A 15463-nucleotide genomic window follows, 5' to 3' on the forward strand; every position below is an offset into this window, starting at 1 on the left:
GAAAGTCTAATTTATAGCAGTTTTCTGGTTTTCTGGTTTGACTGACACTTCGTTTGCTAACACACTAAATTTTAGGACCTTGGGCAAGTCAACTAACATTTCCTCATTTATAAACACCCTACACTGCTTTTGAAATAGATCATATGCTTGCCAAATATCACACATATGCAGGTGGTGAGGCGCTTGCCAGCGTTTCTCTCCTGAAGCCTGCGGGCACTCTCCTCAGGCGCGTTTTGTCTTTCTGATTAATCAGTGAGTCCTGAATATTTTTCTGGATTTTTTTTTAGAGGCGACACTGTCCGCAACATCGAGGTGAACGTCCTAACAGAGACTATGCCTGTCAGAGAAGCTCTGGAGAGTCCTTCTTGTTCGAAGATTAGGATGCCCGAAATGCACCCCGGAAGAAAAGAACTTCCGCCAGACGCAGGGAGGGTGGGCTACTCTGGGAAACCGAACCGGAACAGGAGGGAATGACGCCCGCCTACAGAGGAAGGTGTCCGGAAGCGCAGGGGGACTACATTTCCCATAAGCCCGCGGGGGCAAGGTGAGGGGCAGGCATCGAGACTTAACCGGACAGGCCTTGCCCGTCATTTGGCTATATCAAGGTAAATGCTGACGACACCGCGGCTCCAAGGGAAGAGTGACTTATGGTTCGCAACTAGATTTGTACGAGTGATCTTCCCAAGCCCATCCTAAACCGACAAAAATGACTCTCCCAACAAGGGCGTCCTTGAGATTTCCGGGCCACAGGACCCCACGCCCTCGGCGAGCTTTCCCAGAGCCTAGGACGCGAGGGTTGCGCCCCTTTACGCGAGCTTCTCCATCCCTAACCCGTAGCCTGGTTGGAGGTGGGCTGTGCCTGACTCCCGGGCGTGAGCCGGTAGTGGAGGAGTCGAGTAGTGAGCCACTCGATCATCTTTGCCCGCTCCGCCGCCGCGCTTGGCAGTGAACCCTGCCCCAGACCTGTGGGCCATGGCTAAGCACTTCCATACGTGCCCCTAATCCCCCTTCCTACCCTTTAGCATAGTGTAAATGCGCTGGAGAGACCAAGTGACTCGTCCTAGGTCACTGAGATTAAATGGCAAGAAGGAAGTTTTCAAGGGAACTTTTTATGACTCAGTACCTTCCACCGAGGACCGCTGACTCGTTTATTTATTTATTTATTTATTTATTTATTTACTTATTTCTTTATTTATAAACACTAGGGGTATCCAGGGGCACGTTTGGGCAGGCGTAGAATCCTAGCGCGTCACCGGCCTCGATCTCCCCAGCCCGAACATAAACAAGCACAGGGTCCCCACCGCAGACCGACCCCAGCCGGGACGCCTCGCTGCCTCTTCCCCCTCCTTCGAGCACGCTCTGCCCGCGCGCGTCACCGCGGCCGAGCGGGTGGGTGGGGTTTGCTGTACCCCGGCGGCGGCGGTAGCTGCGGCTAGTGGGTCCCTCCGGTGACTCCGGGGCGGGGCTGCGGGGAGGGTGCCCACCGACAGACAGTACGACTTCTCCGGAATGGGGGGTGTGGCTGGTCCTCCAGCATCTTCCGGGTGGGAGAAAGGGTCCGCTACTCCTGGCGGCACAACCTCCAAGGCCTGCTGCTAGAGATGCTCTTCCTCTCGGTGAGTTGTTTTGCTGTTTTTGTTGGCTGGCAATGTAGTCTTAGTCACGCCCCACGAGGGAAGGAACCAGGCCACCTTGGTCGCTGTGGCCTTGATTGGGCAGGGCAAAGGGGAATTGACCGGCTCTGCTCCGGGACCACTTCACTTCGGGCTATATCCTAAGCAGTGGCTGCGCTCGGTGTTCAGTTTCATGCAGGCTCTTGGGAAAGCTGGTGCTGCTGCTGCTGCTGCCTGATTCCCGCGGACAGTCCTTGGGACCGGGGCCGGCGCTGGCAGCTGGAGATGGCGGACACAAGATCGGTGTATGAAACCAGGTTTGAGGCGGCCGTGAAGGTGATCCAGAGTTTGCCGAAAAATGGTACGTGCATTGGGCTCTCCGTTAAAACCTTTCAGCTGGCTCTAGTCTACTTTTTTTTTTAAGCGCCCCCTCCCCTCCAGTCATTAAAAGGAATGTAATTGAAAAAATGACATTGAATGTGAATTACCCGCTGATCTTGAGTCCAAAGGTGAAGAATGTATTATCCAGATTTTAAGTAGTTCATGTGGTTGAGAACAACGACAAAAGCCTCGCTAATGACTGCAGATTTGGGAATGTGTGAGGGGAAGCTGAGGTGGGATGTCTGGTGCTACATAACTCAAAAGCGTGTAATCCAAACCTTTAGAAACTTGATTATGAAATGAAAGAACATTCACTTGTAAACGGATTATTTTGACCATGATATGTCTAGATATGGTTTTCTTCATTTATATAATCTTGGTAACAATTTGAAAAACTTTTTGCATTTTTTTTTGTCTGACCAGTGTTAAAGGAATTTTTTAATCATCACTAAATTTTATTGTTCTTTCAATGTTCTAAGTAGAGAAGTTTGGTGAGGGAGACTTTAAAAATTTTCTTATGTTTCATAGTAAATTAGATTAAAAACTGTCTTAAGCCAGGTGAGGTGGTGCATGTCTTTAATCCCAGCACTCAGGGAGGCAGAGGCAGTCAGAAGGCTGTCAGTTTCAAGGCCAGCCTCACAGAGAAACCCTGTCTCGAAAAACCAAACACCAAACAAAAACAACAAAAAAACCCTATCTTAAGCATTTTTCCTGTGGGTGCTAGATTGGTAAGCCAAATCAAACAACATCACTATATTATAATATTTAATGTCCTCTTCTTATTTATCATTATCTGACTAAGTAATGAATAGTCAGCATAGTTCATTTCAGCAAAAAAAAAAAAAAAAAAAAAAAAAAAAAAAAAATTCGAGCACAGTTTTGCAAGCTTGTAGGGCATGTGTTACCATGCACAGTGCCTGGATTTGGCTCTGTACCCCTCCTAAACAGTGGCACAGGCTGTACTCCAGCTGCTGTGCCGGATCAAGAGGAGTTAGGCTTACTAGAGCTGGGCACGTGCCTAGTGTGTAGCAGCTCTAGGCTCAATCGTGTCTTATTTTATACATTTAACACAGTCTTGGAGGAGAACATATGGAAGACTGAAGAATACGTACAAGTAAACTAAATGAAGGAAGGAATGCTAAGCTCAGTGTGGTGGCGCTCACAGTTAGTCTCAGCACCCAGAGGCGAAGGCAGGTGGATAGATCTCTGTGAGTTCAAGGCCAGTCTAATCCGGATGGAGACCTCAAAGAACAAAAAAAGGAAATACAATGGGAACTCTTTAGATATTGATAAGCTTTTTAATTTTCAAATTTTTATTTATATTGGTGTTTTGCTCCCATATATATATCTGTGTGGGTGTCAGATCCCTTGGAACTGGAATTACAGACAGTTGTGAACTGCCCTGTGTGCGCTGGGATTTGTACCTGGGTCTTTTGGAAGAGCAGCCAGTGGTCTTAATCAATGCCATCTCTCCAGCCCCAGATAATGATATTTTAAAATGCTCAATAAAGAATATATTTAGGAAATTATAATTTAAGAGTTTTATATAAGTAGAATGTTCACCTTTCTTTTTTTCATTTTTGGTTTTTCAAGACCGGTTTCTTTGTGTAGCTTTAGCTATTCTGGACTTGCTTTGTAGACCAGGCTGGCCTTGAACTCACAGAGATCTGCTTGCTTCTGCCTCCTGAGAGTGCTTGGATTAAAGGTGTAAGCCACCACACCTGGCTTAAATGTTCACTTTTCTTTTCTTTTCTTTCTTTCTTTCTTTCTTTCTTTTTTAATGAGATAGTGTTTCTCTGTGTAGCCTTGGCTGTCCTGGACTCCTTTTGTAGACCAGGCTGGCCTCGAACTCACAGCAATCCACCTGCCTCTGCCTCCTGAGTGTTGGGATTAAAGGTGTGTGCCACCACTCCCGGCTCAAATGTTCACTTTTCTAAGATATTCATTTTATCTTTTTTTTTTTCTTTTTCTTTTTTAAACCATAAGCTAGACCTGGTCTTTCAAGTCTTCCTACTTTATTATTTTTACATCCTACTTATTAAGACACCTATATATGATGAGAAACCTGTCTCTAATGGATTGCAGGCCAGCCAGTTTGGGCTACATAGCAAGATCCTGTTTTTAAAAAAGTATTGTGAAATTAAGATAAACTTATTAAGTGGCCCTTGCAACAGATGTGGTGGCCTGTAGCTCAGTGATAGAGGTTGCCTGGGGCCTTGGGTTCATTCTTCAAAGAAAGAAAGGTAGGAGGCAGGCATGGCTGGTGACAGCATGGCTGGTGACAGCATGGCTCGACGACAGAGTAGGTATTTATAAGGCATGACGCCATCAATAATACAGAAAAATATTCCCCGCAAACAAAAAGTCAAAGAGGCCCCCCCCCCTTGTGTTAGACAAATTCAATGTACTATCCCTAAAGCTAATTGATATTAACTGAATAGTATTTGCTACAATGAATATTTAAGTAGTTTTGTGGGTTTTTTCCTTGGGGTTTTTTGTTTGGTTTTGGTTTTTGAGATAAAACTTATTATTGTGCTCAAACTGACCTCAAAATTGCGAGATTCTCTTGCTCTTGCCTCCCAAGTGCAGGGATTAAAGGCATGCACCTAATTTTTATTTAAAGCCTAAAGTGCTGAAGAGCTAGGCAGATGGCTCAGCGGTAAAAAGTGCTTGCTGCATTTTCAGAGGACCCACGTTTGATTCTTAGCACCCATCCATCCCACCTACAACTCCAGCGCTGGCTGATACAATTTCCTTTTGTGGCCTCTACCGGGTACTACCAGTATAAACATAGGTGCACAAATAAAAATACAATTACAAACAAATCTGAGTTAATAAGTTATATAAAATCTGTTTGGTGGAATTTTAGTTATTAGACATATATATTCAAACATCTGTTATATATGCCATCAGAACAGCTTTAGGCAGAAGTTATACTGTCTTATACTTAGTACATTCAACATCTATTCTTAGTTTTTGTTTATATACACGATAATATGTACGTACCATTTACCTAAGCCAATAAACTGTACATTTTGTCAGCTTTCTGAAGATACAAGATGAAGTCATTTAATTAAAGTTTTTTTTTTTAATTTTTAATTTTTTATTTTTTTTCAGACAGGGTTTCCTGTGTAGCATTGGCTGTCCTGGACCCAGCTTTCTTCTAGTTTTATTCTTTGCTGTATAAAAAATAATTAGTGCTGGTCATGGTGGCCCATGCCTTTAATCTCAGGAGGCAGAGGCAGGCAGATCTTTGTGAATTTGAGGCCAGCCTGGTCTACAAAGTGAGTCTAGGACAGCGAAGGCTACACAGAGAAACCTTGTCTGGGGAAAAAAAAAAAAGAATAATTATCTTCTGCAAAAATTCCAAGTAGCCACCTGACAGATAAAGGCCAATATAGAACCTCCATACCTTTGGGGCGGTGGTAAATGCATCTGTGTCCCTGAGACTTGTGGGAAGCATCAGAAGACAAGTAACTCATCATGAAATGGACTCAGCCTCAGCCAAATGAAAATAAAAAATGGTTTTCTCTTTCCATTCACCTGTTCTGTGTATGTTTTAAGAGAGGGTGTCTTAAAGGCGCTTTTTGACGTAGTCAGTCTTTGACCCGGTGCTTTTTAAAAGTACACTAAGAAAAGATTTAGTGAAGGTAACAATAAAGCCATTTTGTGGAAAATGTAAACATCCCTCACGTTCAACAAGTCTACCTGACGAAGTGTGGTGTGAAGAGACTGGAAGCTGTTCTTCAGTCATTAAGATGTTATTTAAGTTGAAAAGCCAGCTAATAAAATGCTTTAGTTTGAAAAAAAAAAAAGGAATAATTATCTTGTTGAAATACTGTGTCTAAGAAATACTACTAAATGTTCAGATATAATATAGGTAGTTATTACTGTGGCTTTCGGAATTAATTACTCATTCTGGGCCAATGTATCTACATTGTAATTTCTAGTAAAAAAAACAAAAACAAACCCAAAAACCCCTAGATTTTGATTACTGAATGTAATCCTTGATATATAATATATATTTAAAGATATATAATCTTTAAACTATCTTTTTAATTTCTTCTTATTATTATGATGTTGATCATGTTTTCCAAGACAGGGTTTCTCTGTGTAGCCTTGATTGTCCTGGACTCACTTTGTAGACCAGGCTGGCCTCAAACTCACAGAGATCTGCCTGCCTCTGCCTCTGGAGTCCTGGGATTAAAGGCGTGCACCACCACCTCCCAGCTTTAGAACGAGGATTTTCTGACAACTAGAAACTTACTTAAATGTGTTTCTATTTTATATCATGAATTGAAAATTGCTTTAACACAAGACTTTTATTTAAAATATTAACATTTCCACTTATGGCTTTTATTGACTATTGCAACTTATAATACTTGATTACATAATTGAATTTGAGAGTTTTAAATATAACACTGTTAGCTGAGCAGTGGTTGGTCATACCTTTAATCCCTGTACTTGAGAGGTAGAGGCAGGTGGACTCTTGGGTTTGATGCTAGCCTAGACTGCAAATCAAGTTCCAAGAAAGCCAGGCTACAAACAAACAAACAAACAAAAAACCCCAAACAAACCAAACCAAATAGGAAAAAACAGTTACGGTGTTAAAAACAATATATATATATTATAATGTATAATAACATACTATGTAAAGTAAAGCTCCTGTGGGAAACTGGGTAGCATTAAAATTTTAACAGTAAATACCAACTTCTTAGCCAAATTCCAAGTTTTGACTAGATAAAGGATTTTGGGAGAGTCAGTTATGGACTTTGGTTAAAAAAATAATAATGTGAGCCAGGCATGGTGGTGCACACCTTTGATACCAGTACACAGGAGGCAGAGGAAGGCAGATCACTGTGAATTGGAGGCCAGCTTGGTCTACAAAGCAAGTCCAGGATAGCCAGGCCTATTACACAGAGAAGCCTTGTCTTGGTGAGGGGGAGGGAAATGTAACAGATTTCACAATTTCTACCTTTTAAGTGTGGATACATTAATTTCTTTTCTTTTTTCATTTAGTTTAGTTTTGTTTCATTTTGTTTTTTGAGACAGGGTTTCTCTGTGTAGTCTTAGGTGTCCTGGAATTTGCTCTGTAGAGCAGGCTGGCTCTAAACTCAAGAGATCTTCCTGCCTCTGGAGTGCTGGGATTAAAGGTATGTGCTACCACCAGGCCAACATTAATGTCTTTGAAGACAGTTCTTCACATTTTTCAGGTTCTTTTGTAAAATGGTTGCTTATTTATTTATTGAACTTAGACTTTTCTTAAAAGTTTGAACTTGTGAGCCGGGCGTGGTATCACACACCTGTAATCCCAGCACATGGGAGGCAGAGGCAAGTGGATCTTTGTGAGTTCGAGGCCAGCCTGGTGTACAAAGCAAGTAAGTTAGAACTTGCATAATTTTTTGAAATCAAAGGAGGTGTAGCCCAGGCGTAGTGGCTCCTGCCTTATCTCACCACTCAGGAAGCTGATGCAGAAAGATTGCCGTGAGCCAGAAGCCAGCTTGAACTGCAAAATAGCTCCAGGCATCTGGAGAAAACCAAACCAAACCAGGAAATCACAAGTGTGTGTGGCTAAGCTAATGCATAGCTTTTATTATAAGTGATAGTCCCAAGTGATCTGTATTTAATGTATGTTTCCCATAGGCTCATTCCAGCCAACAAATGAAATGATGCTCAAGTTCTATAGCTTCTACAAGCAGGCAACTGAAGGACCCTGTAAACTTTCAAGGCCTGGATTCTGGGATCCTATTGGAAGATATAAATGGTAATTTCCTTTATAGCGCTAATAGAGAATTTTCATTTAAATGAGTTAATTATCTAGCTGTTATTATTGTCTTATACATGAAGCATCCTAGGTATTGGTCACAATTTTATTCTTTAGGTTTCCTTAATACACTTTTACATAATTAGGAAATCTTGGGGAAGATAGGAAAACAGCAAAGTGTCCTGAGCAGGTACGTTACAGATAGAACACTAAGAAAATGTTTGTACTTTGCCTCCCTTTTACAGAGGTGCCTCCCTCCACCCCACGATCAGCCCCCCCAAACTAAACAAACAAGTTTGCTGTTGGCCGTACAGCTCAGGAATTCTAGCAGCTGAGGTAGAGGCAGGAGGATCAGGAACTCAAGGCCAGCTTTGCCTATATGGTGAACATGCTCTATTGTGCAACAGGAGACTGGCTCTCAAAACAAAACAAAACACAAAACACAAACAGAAAGCCCCGACGACAACAACAACAACAACAACAACAAACCCCCTACAAAACTTCTGTATCTCTTTAAGCTGCCAAAGAAAATAGTGGCTTTTGTTTGTCAAGTGAATTGTTTGGTTGGACACTTGAAGGTAATGTGTAACTAGGTATGGTGAGCCACATTAACTGTGGTCGAAGGTGACTTCTGGCCCGCTGTACTTGAGAATAATATTGTTTTCTAATGTTAGAGTTAAAAGAGTCATGAAGTGGTTAGATGCTCTCCCGCTTTCTGAATTGACTAATACTTGTGAACAGCTGATATGTGTGGGTACCACTGCAGACTTGCAAATACCCGGCAAAGGTTCATTTTAGATTATACTTTATCAGTAGCACGTGTGATTAGGGCAACGTGTTTTCAAATAACTAACCTATTGGATTCACAGATGAGGAAATCATTTTCCCCCTAGATTTAATCTTTGGCAGAATTAACTGCTTTCAAGAAAAATGTATGAAAACAGACTCTGTGTTACTTTTTGAGGCAGTCTTATCCTAAAACTCCCATGTAGCCGAGGCTGGCTTTAGCGTCTGCTCTCCTTCTCTGCCTTTTCAATATTGGGGTTACAGGCATGATTACAAGCTTGTGCTGGAGTACCTAGTTTATTCCATGCTAGGAAAGTACTTTCACTACTGAACTCTATCCTCTGTCCCGCTCCATCTTTAGTACTAGTATATAAGTTAGTTGTTTATGTAAAATCTCTATTTGTTTACATAATGGCTCTCACAGTTCTCGTAGTCTTTTAAACTATTCACTGCTATTACTGTTCTTTATAAACGACATAAAATCCTTTTGAGGCTGGAGAGATGGCTCAGCAGTTAAAAGCACTTGGTACTCTCTCTTGGTCTTGGCTTTGGGTCCTAGCATCCACACTGGGTTCTTACAACTGCCTCTGACTCCAGTTCCAGGGGATCCAGTGCCCTCTTATGGCCCCTGAGTATAGATGCATGCAGATGTGCATATACACACACTTAGGCTCACATACATACACAGAAAAAATAAAATAGATCTTTGGGGCTGGAGACAGCTCCATGGTTAAGTGTGCTCACTTTCGCAGAGGACCTACGTTTAGTTCCCAGCACCCATATGGTGACTTACAACTGTCGGTAACTCCTGTTCTGGGGAATCTGACAACATCTTCTGGCTTCTGTGAGTTCCTGTACATAAGTGGTGCACATAACTTCCTGCAAGCATACACACGTGCAAATGAATTTAAGGAAATTATTAAAACCTTTTAGAGGGTCTTTAGAAAATACTTATGCATAGTTTATAGTCTTCTGCAGTCTATATTTATGTAGATGGGTTGAAATCTTAATGTTTTAAAATCCTATTTTTTATGTTTTCAAAAATTGTTATAAAATATTACATAAGGCCATTTACATGCACGTATGTAATGTGCTTGAGCACCTTTCCCCCACACTCAGCTGCCCTCCACTCTCCTGTCCCCCATCAGCCCTGTGCTCCTCTGTTTCACTTGATACTCATGTCATCAGTACAGACATGATTTTATGTGGAAAGTTTAAGATCCATAAGTGAGAAAAAAACATGATGTTTGTCTTTTTTAAAGATTTATTTATTATGTACACAGTGCTCTGCCTGCATGTACACCTTCCTGCCAGAAGAGGGCACCAGATCTCATTATGGATGGTTGTGAGCCACCATGAGGTTGCTGGGAATTGAACTCAGATCCTCTGGAAGAGCAGTCAGTGCTCTTAACCTCTAAGCCAACTCTCCAGCCGGATGTTTGTCTTTCTGAGAGCTATTTAATTGATTTCATTTGATTTTCTCTTGTTGTATTCATGTTTCTGGAATTAGCATAATTTCATTCTTTAATGCCTTCAGGCGTGAGCTTGCATGCCTAGCTCAAAACTCAAGTATCTCTTATTATTATTTCTATATTTCTGTTTGTAGGGACGCTTGGAGCTCATTGGGTGACATGACCAAAGAAGAAGCCATGATCGCATATGTTGAAGAAATGAAAAAGGTAGGGAAAATAATTTAGTAGAGAATAAACATATTAAAAGAACTTGACTTTACATTGTGTGTGTGCGTGTGCGTGTGCGTGTGCGTGTGCGTGTGTGTGTAGTTAGGATTAAACCCATGCCAGTCAACTTCTCTACCATTGAGCTGTATGTCCAGTACCTCTCATTTGATTTTTTTTTTTTTGAAACAAGATCTTATGAATCTTAAGCAGCTTCAAAGTTGATAAGAAGACCTTATGGACAGGCGTCACACAGCCCAGTTTTCTGTGGTGTTGGAGGTAGAGTCACATGCATGCTAGGCGAGCACTCTGTTAACTGAAATCCATGCCCAGCCCTTGTCTGATGATCTTAAGTTGCTTTTGTACATAAAGAAAATCTTCAATAAGAAAATTAGTTTCCACAACCCACAGAGGGTTTTCAGCAATTTTTATTTGGAAAATTCAGAAAACTATTTTTTTTTTTAGTATTGCCTGTGCTACTCTTGTGCCCTTTGTTACATTTTCACAACTTTTATTTAGTAGACTTTAGAACAGAGGGCAGAGTTTAATTCTTTCTACTGTTAGCTTTGTCAGTAGCATAAAAACAAAGGAGCATTTCAGAGCAGAGAGAATCAAAAGGTATTGTGGTTTGATAATTCTTTCTTAGTTATTTATGAGTATGCGTGTCATAGTTCAGGAGATACTCAGAGGACAACTTGTAGGCGTTGGTTCTCTCCCACTGTGTGGGTTCTGAGTATTGGCCTCAGGTTATCTGGCAGCAAGTGCCTTTACGCACTGAGACAGCTTACTGAAGTTTTTTTTTTTAAGATTTATTTATTTATTATTATGTATACAGTGCTCTGCCTGCATGTATACCTGCAGGCCAGAAAAAGGAATCAGATCACATTATAGGTGGTTGTGAGCCACCATGTGGTTGTGGTTGCTGGGAACTGAACTCAGGACCTCTGGAAGAGCAGTCAGTGCTCTTAACCTCTGAGCCATCTCTCCAGCCCATTGCTGAACTTTCTTAACCTCAAATAGTGTATAATTTTCAGGATACATTATATATTCAGTATGAAGTTTAGCTGATATTAATATTTATCATTTTTTTCTATTTAGTTTTATTAAGTAATAGTTTAATCACAGTTTAGAGTAGGAAAGGGAACAGAAGTGGTGACTTGTGCTTCTAATTCTAGCACCCTGGGCTCTCAGGCAGGGGGATTGCTAGGAGTTGAGGACAGCCTAGGTTACAGTGCTTAAGAGCCTGTCTCAGCAGGGCATGGTCAACCACACCTTTAATTCCGGACCTTTGGAGGCTGTGGCAGGAAGATCCCTATGAGTTCCACGACAGCCAGGGCCACATAGTGAGATCCTGTGCACCCCTCACCCAAAACAAAACCAATAAAACCCCCACCCAACCCCCCAACCCAATGGGTGACCCTAACTTGTCTCATAGTCTTGAGGGTGTCAGCATGCTTCTTGGTTCCTGCTTTATATTCTCTTAGAAACTTCCTTAATATCAAAACCAGATCATTTCATTCTAGTGCTACTGTTTCTGCTTTTAATAAACCCCAGTTATTAATATGCAACTTAAAGATTATTGCATTGAGTTTTGTGTGAAGCCCATGTAAAATAGTCTTTGAATGAAAATACTTTTACAAATGAAAGTTATTGTACTTTGTGTGTGTGTGAGGCTGAGTGCATGTGAACCACAGGCATGAGGAGAGGTCAGAAGTGCAGCCGGTGGTTGTGCGCCACCACATGGGCGCTGGGGTGGCTTTAAGAACATCAAGTTCTCCATAACTAACAGCCGTCTCTCCATACCCCAAAAGACTTTTAGATCTTTAGTGTATACATCTTTAGTTTGCTTGAAAAAATTTAGTTTGAGATGGGCGTGGTGATGCACGCCTTTAATCCTAGCACACAGGAGGCAGAGGCAGGCGGATCACTATGAGTTTGAGGCCAGCCTGGTCTACAAAGTGAGTCCAGGACAGCCAAGGCTACACAGAGAAACCCTGTCTTGAAAAGCCAAAAAGAAAGAAAGAAAAAAAGAAAATTTAGTTTGGAGCTGGAGCGATGGCTCAGTGGTAAAGAGAACACTGTCTACTCTTCCAGAAGCCCTGAGTTCAATTCCCAGGAACCACATGGTGGCTCACGACCATCTATATTGGCATCTTATGCCCTCTTCTGACATGCAGGTGCACATGCAGATAAAGCACTTAAATATATGTCTAAAAAATTAGTTTATATATATTGTATAATGTAGTCCCTTTGTGAATGAACTTTGCTAATGAACTTCAAATCTGAAAATTATTGACAATCTGGAAATAGTAGATTTTATACCACTATAGATCAAGTTAATAGTTGGTAGTTTTACAGTATTTCTTTCTCTTAATTACAGATTATTGAAACTATGCCAATGACTGAGAAAGTTGAAGAACTGCTGCATGTTATAGGTCCATTTTACGAAATTGTAGAAGACAAAAAGAGTGGCAAGAGTTCTGACTTGACCTCAGGTGGGACGGTCTTGTGTTTCTTTTCAAGACACACATCTTGTGTAGAAGGCCGGGCCAGGCTGGCCTCGAACTCACCGTCTCACAGCCTCATTCCCCACAGCCTGGGGCCACAGGCGTGTGTGACCCTGCTCACCTCTGTTTTCTTCTTCTTCTTCTTTTTTTTTAATGCAGCAGCTGATGTATACATGCACTAATACCTACATGTCTAATTTTCTCTTTTACTTTCACATGCCAGTCCGATTGGAGAAACTCTCTAAATACTTAGAAGGTAGGAATAATGAAATCCATGTGAAATGTTTGTTTCAAATTTATAGGGCAGTGGGGTTTAAGTGACGACTCCATGGTTAAGAGCATTTCCCACTCTTCCAGAGGACCAAGTGTGATTCCCAGCACCCACGTCAGGCCGCTTAACAGCTGTTTATTACTCTTGCCCTAGGGCATCACCAGATGCCTTCCTGGCTCTGTGGCGTCCCACACACACATGGAGTACACTCATACATACCCTCAAAAATAAAAGTGAAAATGTAATGCTCAAGTTGTGAAACCCCCAAAGACCACCAGGAATCAGCCAGATACCAGTCACACACTGTCTCCTTTATTTCAAGCTCAGAGCCTGGACCCTCAGCCCCCTCCTGAGAAGGGAAGATGTCGGCCCCTGGTGGTAGGGGAACAAGGTTTTTAAAGGAGACAATGCAGGTGGGGGTATGCGGGTGTTTGGGTGGGTTCTAGCCTTTTCCAAGCCTTGCTGTTACATGATTGGTTAGAGGAGCACAGGAAAGTTGCCCTTTAAGCTGATTGGCTGGGGAATCAGGGCTAAGCGAGGGGACCAGGGCCAGACTGCAGGGGGGAAATTTTTGTTTGTTCTGGTCACTGTGACCTGTAGCTCTGAATCATTGGTCCCGGGTGCAGGCTCCTAGGAAGCCTGTTGCTAGCTGTCTGTTTGTGGCTCTTCCTGGAAACTCTGGGTGCAGGGTGTGTCAAGTTCTCAGGCCCTGAACACAAAATGGCGTTGGTTTGGTCTCTACAAAAACAAGAAATGCGGCTGGAGAGACGGCTTCAGTGTATAAGGGTCCTGGCTGCTTTCCAGAGGTGCCGGATTCAACTCCCGGCACTGACACGCTGGCCCACGGCTGTAACTCTAGTTCTAGAGGCTCTTGGTTCCACTTCTCGCCTTTGGTGGGGGTGGGGTGGGTGATGGGTGGGTGGGGGTGGAGGTGTTACCAGGCATGCAAGTGGTACACAGACACACATGTAGGCAAAGCACCCAAACATAAAATAAAATGAAATAATTAAAAATACTTCCATGTCCTAGTACTGGGACCTCTCTCCCCGCCCCCAGGACAGGGGTTTTCTGTGTAGCCCTGGCTGTCCTGGAACTCTTTCTGTATACCAGGCTGGACTCGAACTCAGATCTTCCTGTCTCTGCTGCCTGAGTGCTGGATTAAAGGCATGTACCCCCAATGCCTGGCTAAGTACTGGAATTTTTAAGTTTATGATGGGACCTCATTGTAGGCCAGGTTGGTCTAGGACACTGTGAGGTCCAGGCTGACCTTGAACTCAGGGACTCCTATCTTACCCTCCCAAGTGATAAGCGTACAGGTATGAACTATGATTTCTGTGTGGCTCACTTTAAACATGGGCGTTTATAGTGTGGCTTAACTATTGCAAAACAGGCTAAAATAAAACATCTCGTGAATTCACTAAGCTTGTTGTTTATTTTAAAAGTTTCTCTGTTTTGAATTTTGTTTTCACACTCCCAGTAAAGAACTTAAGAGGCTGTTTTTTATGTTCCAGCAAATGTTAAGCAAAATGTTAAGACTTGCTGTTAGTAATTAACATTTTCTGTCTTACTCGTTAAGCAGAAATGAGACTACAGGAATAGATTTACTTGAAAATTATGTATGCTTTAATTAAAGATTATATTAGCATTCCTTTTTGTGGCATCTTTTCAGTGATTGGCAGTAGTGGTAGTATTACAGAACAGCCGCGGTTCCGTACCGGAAGCAGACGATGGTTTGCTTGTGTTAAGTTAGGCAGTAGTGGCTGCTTCTGGATGTTGCCTTGTATTGCGTCATTTTTATCTGATTTGCTTAGAGGAATTGGATTTTACCTCTTTCTGCTTCTTGCTTACTAACTTAAAATAGTAAAATGTTTTCTTTATGATCATCGTGCTAAATGCAGAGTGGCTAACTCTAGACCTGCTTGCCTGAGGCAGGTGTTTGACTAATTCTCTGAAATATTCCTTCTCAGCTAAGTGCTGGGACAATAGGTGTATGCTGGAGTGTGTAATCTTTTAAGAATTTTCCAAATATGGGCCTGGGAGATGGGTCAGCCGCTCAAGTGCTGCACAAACACGAGGGCCTGGGTTTGGATCTCAGGGCGCATGTGCAAAGGTGGCTCTGCTTCACTAAGCCCTGTGCTGGGAGGTGGAGACCTCAGGATCCCTGGGGCTTGCTGCTCAGCCAGTCTAGGTCAATTGTCAACCTGCAGACTCAGTGAGAAAACTATCTCTCAAAAAATAATTTGGCACAGTGAGTGACATGGCTCATGGAATACAGACACTGGTTTCCAAGGCTGATGATCTGAATTGAGTCCCTGGGTGCCACAGATTTGTTATTTGCCCTCCACTAATGGGCTGTGTGCATGAGCCCACTAAGACATACAAAACTACATACAAAATAAATAGATGTTTGTTACAAGAAAAAACACAATAAAACATTCAAAAATTAAGTTGGAGAATGACTGAAG

At 42.3% G+C, this 15463-nt stretch overlaps 1 protein-coding gene across 8 annotated transcripts in view; it reads left to right on the top strand.

Moving 5' to 3' along the window:
- Positions 1-488: 488 nt before the first annotated feature.
- Positions 489-15463, top strand: part of ACBD5 (acyl-CoA binding domain containing 5) — a gene marked incomplete at its 3' end in the record, with an annotated part of 46069 nt that continues 31094 nt past the window's right edge. The window contains exons 1-6 of one of the 8 annotated variants that reach the window (XM_084781976.1): positions 489-605; positions 1803-1974; positions 7638-7758; positions 10151-10223; positions 12601-12715; positions 12951-12983. In XM_084781976.1, coding sequence (XP_084638102.1) covers positions 1899-1974; positions 7638-7758; positions 10151-10223; positions 12601-12715; positions 12951-12983 — 418 coding nt within the window. In that variant the 5' untranslated portion in view covers positions 489-605; positions 1803-1898. Of the gene's footprint in view, positions 606-1241; positions 1617-1802; positions 1975-7637; positions 7759-10150; positions 10224-12600; positions 12716-12950; positions 12984-15463 lie in introns of those variants that run through there. The other 7 variants (XM_084781971.1, XM_084781972.1, XM_084781975.1 and 4 more) reach the window with 7 other exon arrangements.

The sequence above is a fragment of the Acomys minous genome, assembly GCF_964271855.1.
Source record: "Acomys minous genome assembly, chromosome: 5".
In the NCBI taxonomy this organism is placed as follows: domain Eukaryota; kingdom Metazoa; phylum Chordata; class Mammalia; order Rodentia; family Muridae; genus Acomys; species Acomys minous.